The 25,541-nt window shown below is 37.7% G+C and overlaps 1 protein-coding gene across 6 annotated transcripts in view; it reads left to right on the top strand.

The window, feature by feature from the left end:
- The window catches only part of LOC121874678 (DNA topoisomerase 2-like), a 74,387-nt gene that overhangs the window by 35,864 nt on the left and 12,982 nt on the right, over positions 1-25,541 (top strand). For 3 of the 6 annotated variants that reach the window (XM_042378918.1, XM_042378916.1, XM_042378921.1), the window contains exons 17-27: positions 87-222; positions 2,276-2,428; positions 3,151-3,297; positions 5,962-6,171; positions 7,134-7,217; positions 9,186-9,203; positions 11,122-11,232; positions 18,000-18,170; positions 18,287-18,419; positions 22,689-22,827; positions 23,907-24,010. In XM_042378918.1, coding sequence (XP_042234852.1) covers positions 87-222; positions 2,276-2,428; positions 3,151-3,297; positions 5,962-6,171; positions 7,134-7,217; positions 9,186-9,203; positions 11,122-11,232; positions 18,000-18,170; positions 18,287-18,419; positions 22,689-22,827; positions 23,907-24,010 — 1,406 coding nt within the window. The remainder of the gene's footprint in view (positions 1-86; positions 223-2,275; positions 2,429-3,150; positions 3,298-5,961; positions 6,172-7,133; positions 7,218-9,185; positions 9,204-11,121; positions 11,233-17,999; positions 18,171-18,286; positions 18,420-22,688; positions 22,828-23,906; positions 24,011-25,541) is intronic. The other 3 variants (XM_042378917.1, XM_042378920.1, XM_042378919.1) reach the window with 3 other exon arrangements.

Raw genomic sequence — 25,541 nt, 5'->3', positions numbered from 1 at the left:
TTTTAACCAGCCTTCCCTTGATAGGCTGATATACCAAGATTCTACTGTTTATGCAAATATTGTATTTTAATTAATATTTGTTCCAGTGACTACAAGGAATATCACACAGATACAACTGTCCGGTTTTTAGTAACGATGCCAGAAGAAAAGTGTCGCAAAGCATTAGAAGATGGAATTCACAAGACTTTCAAGCTCCAGTCCACTTTAAGTATCAGCAGTATGGTAAGTATTAAGCACCATTATTTCTGATGTTATTAGAAGGTTCAGCAATGATATAAGTACAATAATTCATGTAACATTCTATTATGATTTTCCAAATTTTGTTTCTTCTTTGGCTCCAGGATTCAGCCAGTTGCAAAATGTAAAATGTTCTCTAAACAATTCAGTTATAAAGAATATTTAAGCAATTTTGTTTATTAATATTAAATTTTATTATTGTTGTTATTCTGAAATTTTTGTATTAATTCCTCTGGCCAAGTGGGCTTAAGGTATGGTATGGCATTGTCCACCCATCTTGCATCAACTTTCTTTAGATAAACTTTTACTCAAGAGCCACTTAGACAATTTCAGCCAATCTAAGCAAGAAGTTCCTTTAAGGGAATAGGACTACAGTGAGGGCCTGCTTAACGTGTATGATGTGTCCCTGAAAACTTGTACGTTCAGTGGAATAATGTTAAGTGGATATTAATTTCCCATAGAAACCCTGTTATGGATTGAATATGAGCACCAAAACTCATAGCAGTGACTGTATTTCTTACTTTCAAGTATCTGTCCAACTGTTAGATAGAGTGGAATCAAAGGCATTTTGTCTAATTAACTCTCCTTTTTAGTTGATAATATTTCTTCCTTTTCTCATCGCCGCAATATTGCTTCACTATCTTTTACTGGTACTTTAACTGGCAATGTTCGGTGGATTTAGCATCCTATGTACAAGGCCGTGGGCTCGTAACACTCGCCTTGTCTGCAGTGCCCACCGTTGCTCTGTGGATGTCGGTCACACTAGAATAACACATTATAGTACATCCTTCTTTTCTCATACTGCCAAACTGTGGAATGCTCAGCTTTCTTCTGTTTCCATACTCATACAATTTGTCTCACTTCAAAAAGCTGGTTTTCTGGCGTCTTTGTGGTGTAGATTAATAAAAAAAAATTCTTTTATATTTTCAATTTCTTTATACTCTTATTTTATAGCCCCTTAGGCCCCGTTGTGGGTCGATGACCTGTGCCCGGGTGGGCTATTCCCCTTAAAAAAAAGAAGACAAGAAGACAAATTTTTGCTTGGAGGTTGAGGCCCTGACAGCCACTGTCAGGGCATTCTGCTGCACAGTAATTGTAGTGAGTGGTGGACAAAGTACAGTACAGTATGCCAAGATAATTCGCAGATTTTTATTACATGACCTTTGATTATTTGTGGATGACACCCTGGATGTACTTAAGAATGTCTGCGGGTAGTTTTCAAGTTGCTGGCATTTTCCCGGCCGGTATGGGGAGCGAGTGAGTTTTGTGGCGTCCCGCAAGGTTCTCTCTTGGGATATAAATATAATACAGTATATAATAACTAAGTGGGGAGAAGGTTATACTATAGGGCATTGCAACATAGTGACATTGTAAAAAGGTAAGATTGGCTGGGAGTGAACACACTGGTTGATTACGAGTTATTGATAATTTTTACAATGGCTGGGACTGGGCTATTCTTATAGCGTGTGTTTATGTGTGTGTCTAATAATAATAACAATGGATGCCCCTCGTGTAACGAGGATGGCCGACCCAAGGGCCACCTAGGCATGAATTTGTTTAAGGTGTAGAAGCTGTTGCCAACACTACAACCACATCCTGAGTTAACGAGCTGATTGACCCGGTGTCAAGGAATAGTCCGAGAAGACTGGGCAACTCGCCAACTGCACTGGCTAACCATTACCCCGGAGCACGATCCGCAAATCGATTAACATCTAGGTTCCCAATTACTGCTGGGTAGACAGAGGCAAATGGCATAAAGAAACTTGCCCATAGTTTTACCCTGCCCGGGGGTTGAACCCAGCAAACGCATTAAGGAAATATACATTTCTTTGCACACGACTAAAAATGTACCACCCCCACCCCCGGTCATCAAATGTTATTCGCGGATTTGGCTATTTGCTGCCATTTTGAGAACCTAACCCCTGTGAATTTTAAGGGAAAGCTGTACTGGAAAATGTTACTTTCGTAAAAGTACAGTACTGTTACTCTAGGAAAATCTAACTCAGAATAGTTTAGTAATTGTTCCTTTTTCTTACAGGTACTCTTTGATCACAATGGTGTCTTGCGAAGATTTGACAACGTTGACCAGATTCTTCGGGAATTCTTTGACTTGCGTCAAAAATATTATATCAAGAGGAAAGCTCACCTACTGGGTAGCTTAGAAGCTGAAGCAAACAGATTATCCAATCAAGTTAGTGAGCATTTTGGTGTAGAATGCAACAATTAATTTGTTTTTATTTATTTATGTCAATAAATCACCTGTCTTCACCCAAGCTACCACATTTAATACTATGTACTGTGGAACCCTGATAGTTCAGTAATATTTGTTCTGGAATCATCCAGAAAATGGCGCAGATGCAAAATTTTACTGTTAATTCTAATGTTCAGTAAAACTTTAACAATTTGGAACACTTGGTGGTAGTCTCCAGTGATGTTTTTTGCTGACACATGTGCCAGGCCAGTATTAAATAGTGTTATATGAGCTTGTACAATAGTGTATCCATTACATTGATAATATCTCTCTCTCTCTCTCCTTCATGTGTAAAAGTGGGTAAGTTTGAAAAAAAGTTACAGGTGTTGGAGTGAAATTTTTGTTTGTTTATTTAAGGTACATATAGCATGGGTGAATTTAGGCAGTAATGGACTAGGAATCTTGTCCCCTGTACTACATACTTTTCTAATTATTTAAAAATTCTGACATCCATAACTGGTCAGAGCCGAGTATGCCAGAAGATAGAGGATCCATTGTCAATGGAACATAACTGCACTCCATCTCCTTTCAGTAGAATGATCCTACAGGATAGTTAATCATTTTTTTTTGTGAAGTTTTGAGTTCAAGCTTTTGAAAACTCATCTTTAATCAGTATTAGTTTTCTCAATTTACTGTATGTAGTGTTATTTTTCTTTCTTCAGGCACGCTTCATCGTGGAAAAGTGTGACGGCAAATTAGTGATTGAAAACAAAAAGAAGGAAGCTATGGTTCAAGAGCTGCAGCGAAAGGGCTATGACCCTGATCCTGTAAAGGCATGGAAGAAAGTCCAGGATCGAGAGGCTGCACTAGTAAGTCACAATATTAAGACTAGCATTTTATATTGAGAGTCATTAGAAGCCATTTGTACATATCATAAAATATGTCTTGTTAAATTTTTGTTTGCATGCGACATGAGGCTGAAGCTGGCAAATTTGCATATGAAAACCCCAAAGCGATAATGGAAAGTGGGCAGTGCTCATTGTCACGGTCTTCTTTTTTATCCACCGAGTGTTTTTTGTTTATGGCAGTTAGTTTGAATGAGCGAGAGTGAAGGGTGCAGTGACCTTGGATTATATAACCCATTGTGCTTACGTTTTGCGTGATCCTTGTTTAACTATTGACGATTCTTGTGTATTAACGATTCTTATTTATTGAAGATGAATGAGGTGTAATGTAAATGTTTGGGAGCGGTTCTGGTGGTAATGATGGCTGTAGAGAAGGTCAACAGGGAAAGCCCCAGGCCGTTTTTGGCTAGCGCAAGGGGGTCAAGAAGAGGAAATACACCCTGTGAAATCATGCATAGGTTCAACTGCCCCGAATCAACCATTCGTTCCCTTAAGAAGAACAAGCCTTAATTGTTTCTGTGAATGTATTCTCAAGATTTTCTAGTAACAAGACTTTCTCTGATATTTAACAATGAAACCTACTGCTTGTTTTCACAGAACATTACCCTCACAAGTAGGTGGAAAGAAGAAACTGTGAGCAGGGCGACCTATTTGGGCCACAGATATGGTATCATGCATGTGTTTATTATGCTGCAGTTGCACAGAAGAAATGCGTTAACTCTCCACCACTGTTCAATGCCTCTGCTGGTTGGTTGGTTGCTTTTAAGAAGCGTTATGAAGTCAAGTTTGCCGACTACCATGATGTAGCATAGAAAAATATCTACCTGTCTTTCAAGCTCTTGTGAAAGAGGGTGGTCATTGTCGAGACCAGATCTTCAGTTGTGACGAAACTGGCATTTTCTGGAAGCACTCACCTAAGACCACTTTCATTGCCAAGGATTAAAAACAGGCAAGGGGTGTAAGACTTCAAAGGACAGGATTGGTTTTATTCACAGCTAATGCAAGTACAAATTTCTTGATGAAACCCCTGGTTGTTGACCATGCTGCCCGTCCTAGAGCCTACCGTCATGCCAATATGTCGCAGCTCAATGTTTATAAGGATGTCTAATAAGAAAGCTTGGGTTACATCATCTTTATGCACCGATTGGTTTGACATGCACTCTGTTCCTTACATCCAACAGTACTGCCGGAGGAAGAACATTAACTTCAAAGTGATCTTAGATGCCACCCTAATGTACAAGTTACCTTCCTCCTTACACCACATCGCTTCTGCAGCCACTTGACCACGAATTCATCAGTAAAGTTAAACTGTTTTACTATCAGTCACTCTATAAAGACTTTTGTCAGCAGACAGACTCATTAGTTGAGTGACAACAAATTGAGACAGAACTCTCCGACTGACCAGGCTCTACCAGCTAACCAGGAGATGGTAGATGACCCGACTCCTAGCACCTCACCACCGCGCAACCATGAAGTGTTTGTGAATTTTGGAAGAAATATAATATTAAAAAGTACCTGTAATGGACAGAATTGTTGAGGCATGGCGGAAAAGTAATGTTGCAACAGTGCTACACGCATGGAAGCCTGTGTTCGCTAACTCCAAGGTAAGTGGGGCAGAGCAGACCAAGGCAAGCAGGGAGAGGAAGTTCTTGGCGGCAACACTAATGGACACAGCGGAGTCGGCGCAGTCAGTCCCAGCACCGGGATTTGCAAGAAATCATTGGTCAACATCACCAGCAACCGACAGTTGAAGAAATGTTGGAGGAAGATGAAGAACAAGAACAGCAAGCAACACAAGAGGAGGATGTTAAGCCTGGTGAACCTACAACACGCCAGCTGACTAAGATTCTTACAACCATCGCATGCTTCACTGAACAGCGAGAAGAATACGATACCAGGCCTCATGCACAGAACCATATCTGCCTTGTCATTGATATGGTTATAGAGGAATACAAGGCCACGTTCATGTCCTGTGTGAATGCTCTTCAGCAGGCTCTTATTACTCGGTACCTGTGCAAGGCCCAGCCTGTTAGAGGGATTTGATGCTGAGGTTAGAGGAGGTGTAGATGACGGGGCTGTAGGGCATGTGTGTGTGTCCCCCAGGAGGTCAGGGCTGTAGGGCATGTGTGTGTGTCTCCCAGGAGGTCGGGGCTGTAGGGCATGTGTGTGTGTGTGTCCCCCCCCAGGAGGTCGGGGCTGTAGGGCATGTGTGTGTGTCCTCCCAGGAGGTCAGGGTTGTAGGGCATGTGTGTGAGTCTCCAAAGAGTGGGACTCTATGATGTGTAGGAACATAAATCTCTCCAGCAGTAGGTATAAAAGCATGTTAAAGAGGAAGAGGGGAAGATAAGGCAGTGAAAGGATGGGGTGAAGAAAGTATATAAAAGTGAGGGAGATGGACATCCAGGAAGCAGCTGAGGATGATATAAGATGGCTGTGCTGAATGATGCTTTGGGTTGCAAGAAATAAGATGGAATAGAGAAAGTGAAAGGAGAGTTGTTTGGTTTTGCTTTTGATCCTGGCCATCTTGTATTATAGTGGGAAAGGGCTTACAAGAAAAAAGAATGAATATCCTTTATATTTTTCTTATGTGGCTGATTATTTTGATATTATAATTTTTTCCATTTTCAGGAAGAAGAAGTTGAAGAGAAAGTAGATGAGGATGCTAAATCAAATAGAGGATATGGCTATTTGCTGGGAATGGCTATGGTGAGCTTAACTCTAGAAAAGAAAGAAGAGCTGTTGAAGCAACGAGATATAAAATTGCAGCAGGTGGTGGATCTAAAATTAAGGTCTCCGGAGGACCTGTGGATCTCAGATCTCGACACGTTTGTAAAAGAAGTAAGCATAAGAATTCAATGTAGTTCTTACATAATTTTCATATTATTAGTAATGTAAAGAATTAGCCCATGGGTTGACTTTTAAATCTTTTTTTCTTTTCAAGGTGGTTATTTTTGTGCATTGAAAGCTTAATCTCCCTTTTCCACAGAAACTACTGTATTAGTATGCATGGGTATACCATTTACTGTGTTCTCAGGGAGATAACCCCGTGACTACTGAGGGTCTGTAGTTTTGAACAGACAAGTTTGGAGGTGAAAGAAAGCGGCAATAGTTATAGAATTGGGGATGCAATACATTCACACCCATATATTTTTATTTTTTTTTTTTTTTTTTTCTCTTAAAAAATACCACTTTGATGGAGAGAGGAAACCAGTGGTTTGTTGAATTCCCCCATTGTTTTTTTATGAGTTCTTCTTTTATTTGAGCATATATAATTAATGCAAAAGGAGCTATATGCAGCATTGATATGATGATATTAAGTATTTTGTGATTCTTGCTGATATGCCATCATTATTGGTATGTATTGTAAATCCTTTTGAATTTATCACATTTTTGCATTGTTTCCTTTTTGCGTTAATTTTACAAATGTTTTAGGTAAGGGGTTGTGAAAATAATGATGGAATGCTCACAATAGGGTGGTTTTGGTTACATTTAAATAAAGTAGCTGTGAAAGTTAGTGAATGCAAAATTAAAGTCTGTAGATCTAATGTATCTAATAGTATCCCAGGGTAGGCAGTGTGTTCTCCAACTTCATTAATCTCCTGAGCTAAATATGGTTGTCTACATTTTTTGCTTTATCCATGTATCATCTCTTGCCTCTGGGTTATGGGCATTAGTGCAATCAAACTTTAGTGCCTTTTTTTATTGCTATAGTTTCAAAAGAATTAGCTAATTTAATATAAACATGTAAGGACATTTCTTTCTCAGATTTCTGATTTTTTTTTTTTTTTTTTTTTTTACAGCTCGATGATGTTGAAAAAGAGGAGATTGAAGAAGAACGGGCAGCAGCAAAGAAGGGCTCTGGTGGAGCTAAAAAGCCCAAAAAGGTAAGTACAGAGTTTTAGATTAATGTATTTTATTGACTTCGTATCAAGCTGTAATTTTCCTGTGGAAGCTAAACAATTGGCTGGGATATCCATACTGTCAGCACACCATCATTACATCCTTTTCCCAGAACCTCATTCTGATGCTTAGGAATGTGATGAAGTTCAAGGAGATGGGAAGGAAAGTGCCTCGATACGAATTTAGCACCATTTACTTTGAACTTACCATATCATTTTTATTGTTATTTAATTTTTTTTTTTTTTTTTGCATTTTTTTTTATTATTATTATTTTTTTTTTTAGAAATATTCTAGGAATTATGTGTTGTTATTATTTAAGCCTATAGTGTGTAAGGAACTAGGCCTTTAGTTGAGTCCTGTCATTACATTGAAATCCAAGAGGGGCAAAAAAAAATTAAAAGAGAGTCTACAGTACTACTGTATTGTAATCTCAACATATACAACATTGGAGTTGTAGTACACTAACACTTTTTTATTGAACATGTTCAGGCCAAAACATACAGGTTCATCTTGTAAACACTGGTAACCTCACGATTGATACTTTTTCTCTTTTTCTTAAAAATTATCTGGTTTTGCACAATGAAATTATCTTAGACTTGTTGTAAATGATAATGAAACATGAAATTAGTGAATTTTGTAATTTTAAAGTACAGCATGTTCTTAAAATTTGCTGGGGTTTGGGTTTCAAAATGGCTGCAAATATCATGGGCAAATTTTTTACCTGTGTGCAAAGACGTGTATATTTACAAACAAACAAATAAATAATAATGGGAAAATCCTCTCACAAATAATCAGAAACAAAACAACAAAATGTACCAAAATATAGAAAAAATGTGAATACCCTCAAATCAACTTCATGCTTTGCAATTACTGTAAGTTGAGTTGGTTGGGTTGCCATATGGTAATTTTTTCCTCATAAAAATTACTGTTTCTAGAATGAATGGCATCTGAGAACCAATTGGGTTGATACTTTGATCAAACTTAAAGACTTTTGTAGCCATATAGCCAACCCAACATGAAGGATATCGGTAATGCGGTGTATTACTGAATACATTTTTCACAATATGTATGCAGGATGGTGTGTTCATGTAACTGATTAGATATAAATGAAGAAGGTTATTTATATCTACCCAAAAATATGAGTAAAAAAAAAAAACCCTCACTGCTTGGCCCAGTAGCCTGGTGATTACAATGATGAGCTAATCTAGCTACAATGCCATGATTTATCTCTGTTAAACACTATTAATGACAGTAAATCCTGTGAAATATGGCCGCAAAAATTCCGGAAGCTTTAAAACTACCTGCAGACATTCTTGGGTACATCCAGGGTGTCATTAGTGGATTAAAAATCTGCAAATTGTAAGGACATGCTGTATATACAGTTCAGTATATGGACAGTATAATTTGTATTTAATATAATTAAGAGCTTGCTTGTTGAGGGCTAGTGGGTGGTGAGATTGGAGTGGAATAGCCATAGATTGTTGTGTAAATTTATGCACATAACTACAATGTGATACAGAGGCATAAGGGGGGGGGGGAGGGATTTGAACATTTACTCTAATAACATCTATATCATATTGTGTAGAGTTATGTGCATAAAATTACACAAAAATCTATGGCTATTCCACTCCAATCTCACTGTCATTACCTTAACCTTTTCAAGTGTTGTAGTTATGAAACTGCAGATTCTGACATTTTGTCACATCAAAATTGTGAATTAGAATTGTCCCAGGAATATAAATCTAGAATTATGAAGCATTTTGAAAACACCTTGTAGAAATATATATTGAATTAAGAGATTATTTTAGGTAGAAATAAAGTTGACAGGAGTATTGTACAGTCCTTCATTATTTTGTTGCATGGTAATGATGTAGAAAATAGAGTTTAAGGTCAAGAATGATGCACTGTGTATTTCTAAAATAAATTCTTATTTTTTTGTGACTCCCATGAAGAGAGGTGGTGGAGAACTGGTAAGATAATTTCATCACATCTCTGATGCATGGTTGTGAATCTATTTAGATTGAAGATGATTAACATTGTGTTGATCATTTATTAATAAAAACACTGTAATTAGTGGGAGTTTCAGTGTCCCAACTTTAGAATGAGAAATGGACATAAAGTTTGGCTGAATTTTGCCTTTTCCCTTGATTTGTTTTAATCTTTATAAATTATTTTTCTATCTGTCTTTTTTTAGATGCAGTCTTTGTGTTTTCAAAACTTTAAATGTCCCTTAGTAGGAGTCATGTATTTGGCTATGTTGGAGATTGGCTTGACTCTTCCATCAATATAACAGTATTTTATTAAGAACTTGTACAGATTAAGCCCCCAGTGTTAGTTGATTGGAAACAGGCTTGAAGCGTTGAGTCAGGTAATTTGGAACCTGAGTTTGCAAAAACCTTTGCTGAGCCTCTTCCACATAGTCAAACCATCAGATCTATTGTGTAGCTCCTCAAGTTTTGACCCTCAGATGACTCGGCTGCAAATAAACACAAAAGTTATTTATAAGCAGTGTGGTTATGTGATGGGATGGTTCATGTTGCATAAACTTGAGGGTTTTGAACTTTTACAAGGTCTATGCCTGATTTGTAGTGTAGTCTCTTAGCTACAATATATGTTGGAGCACCATCTCCATGGTCAGATACTGGTCAGGTGTGTCTGTGCATTGATTTTTTTGGGGGAGAGTACTGGAGAGAGAGAGATCTACCTGTGAGGATGGTAGTGGTTAAAAAAAAAAACACTGCTCCCAGTGCTTGTTGCAGGTATAAACTGGTGTGGTGGCATGTGGACACATCCTGGCACCTACCAACCACTGCCCCATTGCCTTGCGGATTAACCTTGCTAGGTATAAGGCTGCGGGAGTAAACCCCGAACGAAAAATTTGTGGTGGAGCCCCACACCAGACAGACATGCTTACAGAGCTCCAACAAGATCCCAATGGCGGTATAGGCGGAAGAGGTGAGCGACAAGGGTGTGGTCATCTGCTTACTGTAATTCAGTAATGGAAGCTGCCGACACTTTTGTTCCTGCTTGGAGTTGTCTTATGTTGAAAAGACCCTTCTTCCGGTACTGGATGTGTCAGTACACATCCTTGCTTTACCCCTGTTTGGATGGGGAAGAACTCACCAGATGCCATTGTGTAGGACACTGCCTTTCATGCCATTGTGTAGGACACTGCCTTTCATGCCATTGTGTAGGACACTGCCTTTCATGCCATTGTGTAGGACACTGCCTTTCATGCCATTGTGTAGGACACTGCCTTTCATGCCATTGTGGAGTTGCCTCATAATGTTATTGAATTTTGGTGGGCAGCCAAAACGCTAAGGGTCCAATGGAGGGCTTCCCTGTTGACAGAGTCGAAGGCCCTGGTTAGGTCAATGAAAGCCTTGTGCTGGTTACGACACTGTTCTCTGCACTTTTCATGTATCTGGCGGGCAGCAAAGATCATGTCGGTGGTGCCACGTGATGGTCTAAAACCACAATAAAGATTCTTGGAGGAAGTTTTCTGCCTCTGTCTTCAGTAGATGGCAGCATGATGAGTAGGCACATGATCTGCTAGCACAGCTCACTGTAGTGTTGTTCCCTGGTGACAAGTTCCCTTGAGTCTGAACAACTGCAGTCTAGGATGCAGTTGTTGAGACTTAGGGAGAGTTATAATTTGTTTAAAAGTGTTTTGAAATGATGGAGTTAGTGTTGAAGTGAAAAAAAGTACATGCTTCTTTTTTGCTGAATGGGGAAAATTATCCGTATTTTCTTTTCTAACACTTTGTCACAATTTCTGTGCTTTATGTAATGTATATATCAAATAATATGAGTATATTTCTTGATGAAAGTGATGAAAAGATTTCTCTTGCCTATATTTGATCATGGTAAATATTTTCATTCACACAGGGCATTGATGTGACTAAGCCTTCAGCCTTTGGAGAGAGAGTATTGCCTCTCATTGATAGTGAATTGAGGAAGAAAGTTGAGAAGGCACTTGCAGCCACTCGAATTAAAAAGGTAAGTTTATTTATTATTTTTATTTATACATATATCTTTTTTAGTGTACTTAACATTAATTCTTTTTCAACTTACTGTAGCTTTCATTTGTCCAACGTTCATACTGTTTCTGTACACTACTGCTTTTGCATTAGCTTCTCAAAGATTTTTATATAAGTATAACTGAAGAAATTATGTAACAGTAAGTCCTCGTTTAACGTCGTGGTTCTGTTCCCGAAAACCAAATCGTTAACAGAATCAATTTATCCCATAAGAAATAGATAAAATACGGGAGTTACATTCCCCGGCCCCCCTTTGCCGCATAAAATACATTACATATACATAAATTCAATGGAATTTTTATAGAAAATAGTATACTGTATATTATACAGGTACATCCAAAAAAGATAAATAAACAAAATCATTTTGTATTGTACTCACTGATGGGCGGAGGTGGAGCAAGTGTGTGGTGGGTAGTGATGAGGAGAAGGGTGGGAGAGGAGGAGGGTGACGAGATCACTGAGACCCGGAGGGTGGCTCCTCCTCCTGCTCTGACTGGGTGAGAGAGGGTGAGGCGCCGTACAAAGTAGTCTGTGACGACGTTATACTGAATCGGCTGGATGTTGTCTGAATCATGGGTATCTAAAGAGTAGAGACGTATAACGAAACAACGTTGTCGGGGGCAACGTTAAACGAGGACTTACTGTGCCACATAAATCATGATACTGAAACCCCACTGTAAGGAAAAATAAAACCCAAAAATGAGAGGGGGGGTGGCTTTGGTCATATCTTTTACAAGTTAAATAGCTTAATCCTAAGTATCAAATAAAGTAATAGGAAGTGGGGGATAAACTCCCTTCACTTGATGTCTATTAGCAGAGATGTTGGAAAATTAAGTTTCACAATATATAAAGTCCACCCATTCATGAAATTCCACTTTTTTAGTAACTGTCTTGGTCTAAGTGTGAAAGGAGTGTTGCTTCAGGACCTTTTCTGGTTTCAATGCTTTCAGAAAGGAAATGGGTCGTGTTAAAACCACTTGAAAACAGTCTTCTCACAATTTCATCAGCATATACCATTACTAATATGTTGCTGTCTTGCAAAGCTTAAAGCAAAATTTCATGTTTGAACGTTGCTCAAACTACGATACAGTATTTCTGCAAATGCACCAGATGCCACAGTGACATCCTCATTCAAAGCCATGCCATGGCGCACTGGTGCATTCTGTAATGGTGTACAGTGGGAACTAATAGGTTGGATGATGTAAGCCCCACCCACAGGTCTAACCATAGTCACTGATTCCATGGTAGCAGTACTATTCACCAAACTTTTTGATCACCCCCATGAGTGGCCACCATTAGGGTGTGACAGTTGCCCCAACTTTGTCCTACAATGCTGTTCAAAATTTTGGTGTTGCATATTAACAAAAAATACCCACATGCAGTTTTTTTAAGATTCATGCATATTTGAGTGAGCACCAGCAATTTGAAAAATAGCGATTTTGCTTATACGGCATACAATCCTATATATGAGATTACACAATCATTATAAGGGATATTAACACAAATCATTTGCCTGTCTTAATTAAAAGCTGTTATCACTAACACAAAAAAGTTAATCATTCTTATTCTCTCGTGGTACATTAAGGTGTTTTATCATATATTCACAAGGTATTATTTCTCTAGAGCAAAAAACCATGATTTCTGTTCGGAAACAGATGATCATTTGCGCTGATTAGGAACGCGGAGTCTGTCATTTTCAACTACAGTACTTGAAGGACTTCTTGAAAGCGCTCCTCATCCCTGGCAACATTAAGAAAGTCATGGCAAAGTTTTACACCACGCTCTGCAACCTCATTGACGACCTGAAGCTTGTCCACAACCCGTTTCATGTTCAGGTAATCGTCATGATCTGCCCTTTCACTGGCTGGACTGTGGAGAAACTGATAGGGCATACCTAAAATGGTGAAGAACCGGCTTGAGTCAGGCCCAATTAGGTCCACCAGGGCAGTGCCACTTTCTGGGACAGGGGGAAGATATGGCTTTCCATAGCCCCCGTGATTGAGCCCAACTCTCTTAGTAACTTCAGTGCCTTCATGACAAAGAAGGGCCTTCCTCATCTCCTCTTTTGTCCTTTCTTGTACTTGGGACAAGAACAAAGCCAGTGGGGCCAACTCCTCAGTTAGGTACCAAGTGTGTCTACCGAGTGCCACACTTGCTTTGTCAACTATTGTGGCGTCATATGGGGCAAATTCAGCCAAGGTTTCAACCAAATTCAAGTCATTCAGTGGCGCACTTGCTGGAACGGGGCAAACAATCCACCATGGGACATAAACAGCGACTGTGAACACAGCAAACCGTTCTAACTTGCTGATTTGACTTTTAGTCACAACCTCGGCTTTGGGAAACGCTCTTTGATCTGGCCTGACAAAAGAACAATCTTAAGGGTATAGAGCAGTTTAGCCATCCACCTTGCTTTGTGAAGTGCTCTGGGGTAGACCATCGTGAAGTTCACTGGCTCGGATCCTTTAGTTACAAGCAGCAGACAAAGCTCTACCAGCTCCTTGTAGTCGCCACGTGTAAATGGTTGGGCTAGAGATTCACGGAAGAAGTCAGCCATCTCCTGTTGGCGCTCCTCAAACACTCCAGGCATTGCGGGGTAGTAGTATTTCTTTTTTTCATTGTACGCCAGTTGAGAGAAATGGGTCTTGAACCTAGAAATGCAATTATTGGATTATTGTATTTTGTACTAATCTATAATATTGTTTTAGGGGTATTAAGATTGATGTGATCGATCATTTGCTTGGTGTTAGTATATCTTATAAGTCTAATAAAAGAAATTCCACTAAATTTGTTCATTAGATAATAATATTCCTTGTTATTTTGTAAAGCCGACGGTGCTAGCTCAAACATGCACCGATCTCCAAGAAAATTTACAGGGGTGTTTCCTAGATAAATACACAACACTTAAACTTTGAACAGCATTGTAGGACCATTTTTTTATATTTGGAGGGGAACGGTCACACCCTAGCCACCATACCACGCCACTAACAGCCTTTTGTTAAAAATAACAAAATAAAATTAAATAAAAATTAGTGGAATGTTGTAGTTTTTCTTGAATAAGTATCACTTGAGTAATTAAAACAAAAAGACTCGATGACTTTAACTATCCAAGTACAGTATGTCTGAAGGCACATCACTTTCCTGTGCAGTTTTCTTCCCAGACACTGTCATGTCCCCCAGCTTGTCTCCCCATACTCCACACTTTCTTAATAAAAGACAATGAAAATAACATTTATGACAGACTTTTCTCTTACCTCTCCTTTATTAAAGATATTGAAAATGTGAACGAGATTAACTTTTTTTTAGCCATACATGTATGAAAGATTATGAAAACTAAATGAATAACTGATATTTTATTTTCCTTGTGTACAAAAGATAATGAAAACTAATGAATGATGCTGACTTACCTGATGATGTTGATGCTCTGGATAAATAAGGCTCAACTGAAGATAACTGACGGGGTTCTAGTATTGGTGTCTAAGGCTTGAAGTAGCTGTTGATGCTTGTCTGAACAGCTTAAATTTTCTTAAGCTTGTACATGTCCTTGAAGCACTGTACAAGATCCTCAAACCTCGCCTTAACAACCCACTTTGCTCTATACTCTGTATTTGTGTCATTTTTAATAGACACGGCCATCCTTTGCTCAAAACATTTGAATGCTTCTGACACGGAAATTGTTCAGCTTCTTCACACTCACCATGATTGGAGGAAAACTGAAAACACAACTGACATCCACTGCAAGCTCTCCACACTCCATATGCTTGGTTATGTCTAAACTGATTTCCTGGCTGCAATACTAATGGGATTGTTTGCTGAATGGTTTCCAGGAATGCGGATGGTTGATGTTAATATTAGGCTCAAAAATTGTCCATGGAACTGCACTATAGCGCATTTTTTCCCAGCTGAGAAAAGATGCCCCGCCCCCTCCTCAAGAGTTACAGCTCATTGGCTGTTGCAAACCTGTCCGATTTTGTCCTGAAGTAATGATGTATTTCTAAATGAGTATTAATACTCGTTGGTATGACCGTTTCTGACGAGAAAGATATTTATCTAAATTTTATAAAGATACATACATTTGTTATTTCAAACAGAAGCACGCATGAAGTTTATCAGAAATATAAGTAAAAGTCCAAAAATCCGGATGCCAGAAATCCGTACCACCCGAGAATCCGGACTTTTTTTTTTTTAAGCTGGCTTTTGTGTGTATGTGCGCATGTGTGAGCGCCACAGCTGCACAGCAACAACAAGCGACTACGCGGTCACCACTTTAAAGCGAACAATCAAACTGTGACAACGTATGTAATTTTGGGTCCTACTGTTTCCATTTACAGAGTACTGTACAAGCCCATAATAATGGCTCCTAAAGTAGATAACTTCGTTGTGTGAAGAGAAAGAAGAACACATTGAAATTGAGTGACAAACTTGAAATCATTAGGAAACTAGAACGTGGTGTGAGCAATACTGTTCTAATGGAAACATACGACATTGGAAAGTCTACAATTTATGATATAAAAAAGGCAAAGAATAAAATTCTAGAATTCACAGCTTTTTCTTTAAAACCGCTTGTTTTGATAAATGAAGCATGCTATATTTGCTAATGAATAAACTATCAAAATATACCTGTTCATCTCTTCTTTATTCCTCCTTAAATTTGAATTTTAAAAGTCCTGCCTGAGACTCCGGAAAATCCGAAAATCCGGACAAACCCAATCCCCAAGTAGTCCAGATTAACTGTTAAACTTTAGTGGCAAATTGATGCTTTTGGAGGATGCATTAAATATACAGGTACTCCTCGACCACCTGGACATACGACCGCCGCAGTCGTATGAAATATTTTTCAAATTATGTATTTTCGAGTCCCGACGTTAGTGATTGCGCTGTGTACTGACAAAATTTTTGTTTGTAATTCCCTTTAAAATGGCTGGCAAGCGTAAAAGTGAGAGTTCTCGTTGTGCTGAGAAGAAAAAGAGACACCCATTTTAGATTTTCTGTGTATTATTTTCGCATTTTCGACTTACGACCAATTCAACTTATGACCTGGTCGTCGGTCCTTAACCCCGTCGTAAGTTGAGGACTGACTGCATACTTATTTTTACCCACAATTAGTCATACTAAGACAAATTACGTATCAATAAAACTACATTATGCAAAAACTAACATTTTAAAAGATCAGAATCACATTGAAATATTACACGACCGTCAGCAGAGGCGAGAAATATGACTGAAAACAACTTCATATTTTTCCGCCTCTGCTGACGGCTGTTCGCTGGAGCGACCAAGTCTGTCACACTCATCTACCAATTTTCAGGGGCCGTGTAATATTTCAATGTGATTCTGATCTTTTAAAATGTTAGTTTTTGCATAATGTAGTTTTACTGATACATAATTTGTCTTAGTACAGTATGACTTATTGTGGGTAAAAATAAGTATATATTAAATCCATCCTCCGAAAGTGTCAATTTTTTACCAGAGTTTAACAGTTAATTCATGTACAGTGGTCCCTCGGTTAACGAACTGCCTCCCATAAGATTCTTAAATTCGGTTAATGAATTTCTTACGAACCGACCTCAACATGTTTTCACTTGCACTGGCCGGTCAACCAGCTTTAGTAATAGTCCGCCAATACATTAATCGGTTCTAGGGCTTAAATTCCTTACTATTTTAGTAAATATCAAGAAGTTTATACTATTCAATAATTTTAAAAGTTTAATATTAAATTTTTTAGTCATTTTAACAATTATTGAACATAATTGAAGGTAAAGTGACTAGTTTAATGCGCATCCAGCCTCTTAACACAGCAAACAGGCGTTAGTCTCTCTTTTCACTGGAGGTAACATCTTGCTTGAGACTCTCTTCAACTAAACGCTTTTTTTCTGTGTTTCCAAGCAAATTATTGGTCATTTTGAAATATATTTTATATATTGACAATATATAATGCAGTGCAGCGTTGATTTAAAGAAAATAATCTTGAAATACACCAAGAGAGCTAAAATTTTATGGGTGAAATGGCACCATGGGGTGACTTCTCTTCCACCCCAATGCCTTCTCTTCTTCCTTCTCCTCCACCCCCATTCTAATTCCCATCATCATCATCCAGGAGCCTTCTACATACACACCTCAAAGTAAGTGAACTTTTCTACCATTTTTGTTGAATTTAGGCAATTTTCAGTGAGCTGGAACCAATTACCCAAAAACCCATTGAAACAATGGTTTCGGTTAACGAACAACCTGCTGGAACGGATTGTGTTCGTTAACCAAGGGACCACTGTATAAGATTTCTGATAAAGTTACTATGTGCTCATGTTTGAAATAATGAATGTAAGTATCTTTATATAAGTAAGCTAAATATCTTTGTCGCCAGAAACGGTCATCGCAATGATTATTAATAAACTCGTTTATAAATACCTATACATTATTACTTCCGGACGAAATCGGACAGGTTTGTAACAGCCAATCAGCTGTAACTCTTGAGGAGAGGGCGGGGCATCTTTTCTCAGCTGAGAAAAAATGCGCTATAGTTGTCATCAAGGCAGAAAGCACAGGATTGAAACTGGTGCGTGTGAGATTCAAAACAACGCCATGTTATACTATTAAACGACTATATCTTAACGACCTTGTTTGGTACGATGTAAATCAACGAATGCCTATGGTTTTGATAAATTCTGTTAAAAATGTAAGAAAGGATTCTTTTTCTCTAATACTGTACTTATATTTTCTCTAAAATAGCAGGTTAAGAAGGAGGTTGTGGAGAATGACGATTTTGATGATTTAGTGACAGCAAACACAGGCAAGTCTTTGGCTGCTCGTCTTGGCAACTCACCAGACATGATCATGAAGAAAGCAAAGACCAAGAAAACAGGGGATGGGCTGAAGCAGACAAAGATTAGTTTCAAAAAGGTTTGTGCATTTAGTAGATGATTAGGAATTAATTTGCCAGTTATGTGAAAGCTTGTCATTGAAATTTTTGTCTGGAATATTGGTGTGATTTTTCATAAAAGAAAAAATTCTCTTAGGCATCTCCTAAAAAGAGGAAAAGCAAAAATCAGTTCGATTCAGTGAGTGAAGATGAAGTGGACGATATTAAAAGTGACATATCTGCTGAGGATATTATACCCAGAGGACGTACTTCAGGACGACGAACAGCAGGTACTGTAATGCTTTGATTATAATATAGTGGGTATTTTTCATTTAGAGTTTTACAGTAAGGATGTATGTGTATGACATAAGATGTATCTGGATGAAGTATATTCATACCAGTTTAAAGGCATATAAGTAAAGCATGTAGAAGAATAAATGGAAAAAATGTGCTTTTGGTAATTATTAAGACAAATATTTCCTAGAGTTATTAAGTAGTACTGTACTGTGCTACTTTGCAACTTGCAAAATACTTAGGAGAGGAGATGCTTGTAATAATGATAAATTTTTTGAAGAGTACTAAAGGGTAAAAACCCTTTTACTGTGGGAGTTTCCACTAAGCTGATTAAAGTTGTCTGGCGGTGGCCAAAATAAAGTGACGAAGAGTGGGAATTGTTTTGAATGGGTGAAAAGAGAAAAAATAATGTTCTGACTAATTATGCATTGGGGATATATCCCTGGATTGTGTTGAGTTCAGCTGCTTGGGTAACTTGATCAGTGTAGGAGGTAGAGCTGGCTGGAGGAAGATTTGGGAGCTATTGTCTTTATTTATGACAAGAGAATCTTCTCATCGTGTGGAAGGAAAGATGTATGTAATCGGTGTGAGAAGGGTGTTGTTGTATGGCAGTAAACATGGGCAGTTGAAGTGGATGACATGTAGACTTGAGTGAGCTGAAATAGGAAGGGTAAGACGGATGTGTAATGTGACATGGAAAAACAGGAAACCTTGGAAGGAGCTAAGAGGGCAGTTAGCCATTGAGAGTACAGTAAAGCCTCGAATAACGGCGTTAATGTGTCCTCCAATATTGCAGTGTAAGGTGAATCATCGTATCTTGAATCATTGATTACCATTAAAATAAAGCAATAATAATGAGATGCCTTCCCAAGTGTAACCTTTTCATATCTTTTGTGTGGCTTTTCCCCCAAAAAACAATACAAGTAATGAAAATTGCAAACTATATTCTTTAAATAGTGTTTCTGAATGCACCTTATACAATATAAATGAATAATAATATGGTCACTCAAGAGGGGATGGGACGCCATCGTTTGTGTTTAAAGCCGGGAGTCCGGATTTATAGTTCTACGTGAGAAAATTAAGAAAATAAGACCCTGGTTGTAGCTGTAGTGAACTTAATTGAAAAAAAAAATGAATACATGTATGTATGTTTTAAGTAATGTTATTTAATTTTAATAAATGGAATACTAGAAGTAGCTAACCACTAATGGGAGAGAAATAAGGCGAGATGATTGGGAACGCCAACATATGAACAGTACTGTAAGTGCGTACATGTGAAAACATATCGTCATTTCTCTACATATGAATATGAAAGCAACACTTATTTACTGTTCATATATGTTATTAATAATATTTACAAATGTAAAACAAAAATTCTACTCAACAATGGTGAGTTTATTTAAATTTTAATGCTTTGTTCTGTTAATGGATCCACTTCAGAAAATGTGTTCATTGCTTGCTCCATATAATATCCACAGACCTCTCACCTTTTTCATATCTTTTTAACACATCTAGTTTCTAGGCTAAGCTTATACACTTTCTCTTAGCTTTTGAACCAACACTACCATCACTTACTCATGCTGAATAGGGATGCAAAAATGCTGTAAGAAACTTAAGAAAGTTTTTCTCCCTGTTCGAGATAAGCGAAAACAAAAGGCCCGCCAAGCTCTGACTGTTGTTTACCACTCATTAGCCAGGCAGCTTCTTTGCGCAAAGCGCACTTCATTTTTTTTTTTAGTATTTATTTATTTATTTATTTATTTATTTTTTTTTTTTAATACATATCGGGATTTAGTTATTGTTTATATGAAAATGTAATTTTATTTTATACTTATTATATTTTGGTCATAAATACAAATGAACTAAGGACGTAAATTGAATTGGGTCCTAAATTAACTAGGGTTTTAAATGTGAAAAGTTGTTGGTCGAACCATTGTTATCGGAGGCTTTACTGTATTGGTGAGGTTTTGCAGAGGTAGTCTGAAATGGCTTGGGTGTGTGAAGGGAATGGAGAAGATGTAGACCAAGAATGACATGGGGAGGCTGTAAGAAATAACTTTAGCGATAAGTATTTGACGAAAGGCTGCAAAAGACTGTGCAGCATGGAGAGATGCCATCAGTTAACCCCAAGGCTTCGGGTCATGTCATATGGCATTTTGATCACTCACTCAAGCATGAGAACCTCCCAGTCTCTTCTCATTAGCTTCTCAGATTTTGTGTTGTAGGAATCTTGCCCTTGGACTGACTCATTTCACCATGTGTTTCTACCCCCAAGCACATGTATAGTATCGTGATCAATTACTGGAGCAGTAGAAATTACTGTTAATAGTGTACAGTACTCCCTCTTTATCGACGGGGGTTACGTTCTGTAAACGGCCGTCGATACCGTGATGGTTACGTAATTTTTCTAACTATTATTAGCATATGTTGAATAAATGTACCTTTAAGCATTAATGCGTTTCCTTTACACATAACCTTAAATAATAGTGTATAAATAATAATATAATAAGTGGACAAAAATACTAGCAAACTTACGATTTCATTTATTGAAGTGAACATCGGTCCTTACAGTAAACAAAACAGTGTACAGTACAGTAAAAGTCCAAAAATCCGGATGCCCAAGGCAAATTGTTTACCATTTATTATTACAACACTTTACACTGAAACGCGGGTAGTTTCAACAAAAATATTGTATATTTCCATTCAAGTATTTATTCAAGTCAATTAGGAGGGAATATTATTGTAATACAACAGTTTTTTAACTAAACCATTCGAAAAGTGATTACGGTAACATCTTTTGAACGAAAGAAAGTGAGTCATTGTTTTCGTCACGATTTGATCCCACTTTCCACTTTAATACGTACGTCATTTCAACAAAAATATTACATTTCCGTGAATGTATTATATCAAGCACAGTATGAATAGAATATCATTGTAATATAACAGAATTTTAACTGAAAACTATTAAAAAAACGAGTAACATCTCAAGAACATCGGAAGCTTAGGTAAAGTCTTTTGTTTCCGTCATGTATTTTATCCTATTTTACATTGAAATACATCACGTTTCAGCAAAACTACTATTTATTTCCGAGAATATATTCATTCAGGCGCAGTTTAGGTAAAATATACGTGTGATGTAATAATTTTTTAACTGAAAACGATTCGAAAAACACGTACCCTCTAGCCCTGTTCAAGGAGAGGACTGGGAGAAGCTGTTTGGTGCTGCAGACGATGACAAGGAAAATGATTTTGATGGATTTTAATGAAAATATTCAGAAATATGGTATCGTAATATTTATTCAAGTCAATTAGGATATTATTGTAATACAATACAACAGTTTTTTAACTAAACCATTCGAAAAGTGATTACGGTAACATCTTTTGAACGAAAGAAAGCGCAAGTCATTGTTTTCGTCACGATTTGATCCCACTTTCCACTGTAATACGTACGTCATTTTAGCAAAAATATTACATTTCCGTGAATGTATTATATCAAGCACAGTATGAATAGAATATCATTGTAATATAACAGAATTTTAACCGAAAACTATTAAAAAAACGAGTAACATCTCAAGAACATCGGAAGCTTAGGTAAAGTCTTTTGTTTCCGTCATGTATTTTATCCTATTTTACATTGAAATACATCACGTTTCAGCAAAACTACTATTTATTTCCGAGAATATATTCATTCAGGCGCAGTTTAGGTAAACTATACGTGTGATGTAATAATTTTTTAACTGAAAACGATTCGAAAAACACGTACCCTCTAGCCCTGTTCAAGGAGAGGACTGGGAGAAGCTGTTTGGTGCCAAAATAAAAATCCGGCTAAATAATCCGTCGATAATCGAAACCGTCGATAAAAAATCCGTCGATAAAGAGGGAGTACTGTACATAGTAATAATATAGTAAAACACGTGTCCTGTGCCTCATACTGCCGACATAGCAGTGTTGTTTATCTCATACTGTTTAGCCGTGCGCGTGCATACATACACACGCACAAAGCTTCATGAACATTCTTGATTCTTTCTAGCCCATGTGTTGCCAACCTGTGGTAAGGACGTGTATTTCTTTTCTACTAGTAGTGTTACTAGAAATTTTGAAAATTTGGAAAAATTTTGCAATACTAAATTGGATATGTGTTACAGTACACAGTTCCTCATTAATATATTGTTCATCATTTTCATTATTGGATTTGCCCCTGAAATGAAATACTGTATATAGTTTTTGTCATTTCTTCTTTTTAATGTGAATATTTTTTATTACAGCAAGCAGAATTAAGTTTAACTTCAGTGAAGATGAAAGCTCCGAGAGTGACGAGGGACCAATGTTTGACAATGATGGTGTTGAAGAACCTGATGTAATTACCAGCACTTCATTGATGGATAATTCTCTTGTCACTGTCAAGTAAGCATTACATTTTCATTTGTCAAAATGTATTTATTTTTAATTAGGACGGCATACTTTGTTTCTATAGTAGAACGTTCATATAGCACGAGAATCCGAGATAGGTTCCAAGAGAGGTCGCTTTAAACCTAATTCAAACCAAATTCGCACTAAATTGAAGTGTTGTTTCAATGGAATAATTTAGTTTGGTACTTGAAAGAAACACAAAATACTAAAAAGACAGAGAGTCTACCCAGATGCACCTCAGCCCATCTCCTAGAATAAACAAAACATTGCTTTTTGTAGTTTTATGTTAAAACAAACACTCATAAATCAACACAGCTAAAATTAAGGGATGCGAAATGGTCTGTTTACTGGCTGGGAAGATGGGTGGAGGGAGGTGAGGTGATATGTTTGACAGTTGATGCCAAGGTCTAGTGCTTATTTATTTATCTGTCCTTAAGAGTGACTTTAACTTTTTCTCTTATAAAATGTCACTAAACTGACATGGGAGAATGTAATTAACATTGCTGGAATTCTTATAAGATCAGGAATAATCATTGGAGCAGCATCACTTTAGAGCAGGGGTCACCAAACTACGGCCCGCGGGCCGGATCCCAAGTCCTTCCCCGGCTCGTGGTAGCTCCGCCTACGCTCTGACGTTACCAGAGCTTTCGTTCTGGCTTGCAAGTATTGTACAGAATGATTATGCGGCCCGCGCTCGTCATTCTTTCAGTTATCCGGCCCACTGTGAAAAAAGTTTGGTGACCCCTGCTTTAGAGTATTGTAATTATTTATTTTTCTTGCCCAAACAATCACGTACAAGTGATAAATAAGCTGAGCTAGCTCGTGAGATGCTGGGTGAGTTGGCTCACGCAAGAGCAAGATACAAGCAGAAGGGCGGTTCAGGGGGTCAAATGTGTATCAGCGGGGTTGAATGCTACTTAGGATATGTGTACTTTGAGATCCTACTGTACTAGAAACTTAAAATGATTAGCTGCTAACCTTATCAAATTGAGGGGGAGGTCAAAATATTATTAATATTTCATGATTGTAACTCATTGTACTAATGTTTTTCTATAATCACTTACATATTGCAGGGAACCTGTGGAAAAACCCAGAGTAGCATTAATAGTTAGTGACACAGACTCGGATTTTGAAGATAAACCAAAGAAAAGGGTCAAAATTTCTCCTGTGTCTAAAGGTAAGTTGAATGATACACTCTTAATTTTTTCCATTATATCAACTACAGTACTTTCTTTAAGTTTTCACGAAGGAAAAGTTGTTGGTGCATTGAGGTGATTATATATTATAATTGTGGTGTTGAAGCACTTTAATGGTGTGATTTAAGGGTCTGTTTAGCTAAAAGACGGCACTTTAACAAACTTGGAATATATCCCCATTGATACCATGGCAAAATGTGTTCGTTGTACGATCGTTCTCTCAATGATTGGGTTTTCAGGAATGCAACTCGATCTATCATATATTGGGAGATGCCTGTATAATTTGTGTGTGTATGTATATGCAGCTATGTATAGCTATTCTACTAAAGAGGTGTTTACCACTGAACTATCCTTGTGTGTCTTTGAAAAGTCTGAGAATTCCATGTAAATTTTGAGGATATGTAATTTTCACAATTATAATGTTCAGCATAACATGGGAAAGTTGCTGAGTGTTCTTCCTGCTTTTATTATTGGTGGGAAAACTGAATACAGTATAGTAAACTGTGGGGTTTTTTTTAATGATTTTTACCCCATCACTTGGCTCGGAGGATGATCTGTGATGGGGTTGTGAACATTTTAGCTGAAGTAAGAGGTCACGTTGTTAGATATAAACTAGGTTACCCCATATTTATGTGAATATGTTCTATTATGTTTTGTGTTAGTTGTGGAATAAAGCACCGCTTTGAATGCGCATGTTATGTTTGTTTTGTTTTTATGGATGGTCCCGAAAATATATGGAAAGAGCAACATCGTTTGTGTCATTGTCTGAGCCTCTCGCATCATATTTCGTTGATATCCACCAAAAATGAACACCGTAACTTTAAACAGGTTATGGGCCCAGGCACAGGTTGGTGTTTGATGGTGATGAAAGCAAGTATGAGTTGTGGCAAGTGAAGTTCTTAGGTCATTTAAGACTTCAAAAACTCCTCGATGTCGTTTATCAAGATGGAGACGGTGCAAAGGTGACGGAGAAGAACGCTGGAGTGTTTGCAGAACTAGTCCAGTACCTCGACGATAGAAGTCTTTCCCTTATTATCCGAGATGCCAAAGATGACGGTAGGAAGTCATTAAAGATTCTCCGTGAATATTATCTAGGCAGCAGCAAGCCAAGAATAATTGCCTTGTATACAAAACTGACATCACTCAAGAAATCCAATGAAGAGACCATTACCGACCTTATTTGATACGGGCTGAAACGGCAGCAGCTTCATTGAAACTAGCAGGTGAAACCATCAGTGACAGTTTACTTGTAGCATTGTTATTAAAAGGATTACCTTTAGAATATAAGACATTTTCTACTGTTGTGATGCAGAAAGAAACAGCTGTTAGTTTTTCTGAATTTAAAGTACCATTAAGAAGTTTTGAAGAAACTGAAGTGTCAACAACAACAACAAGGTGACGATGCAGATAATGTGATGAATACAAAATTCAAAAATATGAATATGAAATACAGTGACCCCTCGTTTAACGAACGCCTCGGTTAACGAAATTTCGGTTAATGAACTGCCTTCC

Source organism: Homarus americanus, unplaced genomic scaffold (assembly GCF_018991925.1).
Source record: "Homarus americanus isolate GMGI-L3 unplaced genomic scaffold, GMGI_Hamer_2.0 scaffold34360, whole genome shotgun sequence".
NCBI lineage: Eukaryota > Metazoa > Arthropoda > Malacostraca > Decapoda > Nephropidae > Homarus > Homarus americanus.
This window is presented reverse-complemented; position numbering and strand designations above follow the sequence as displayed.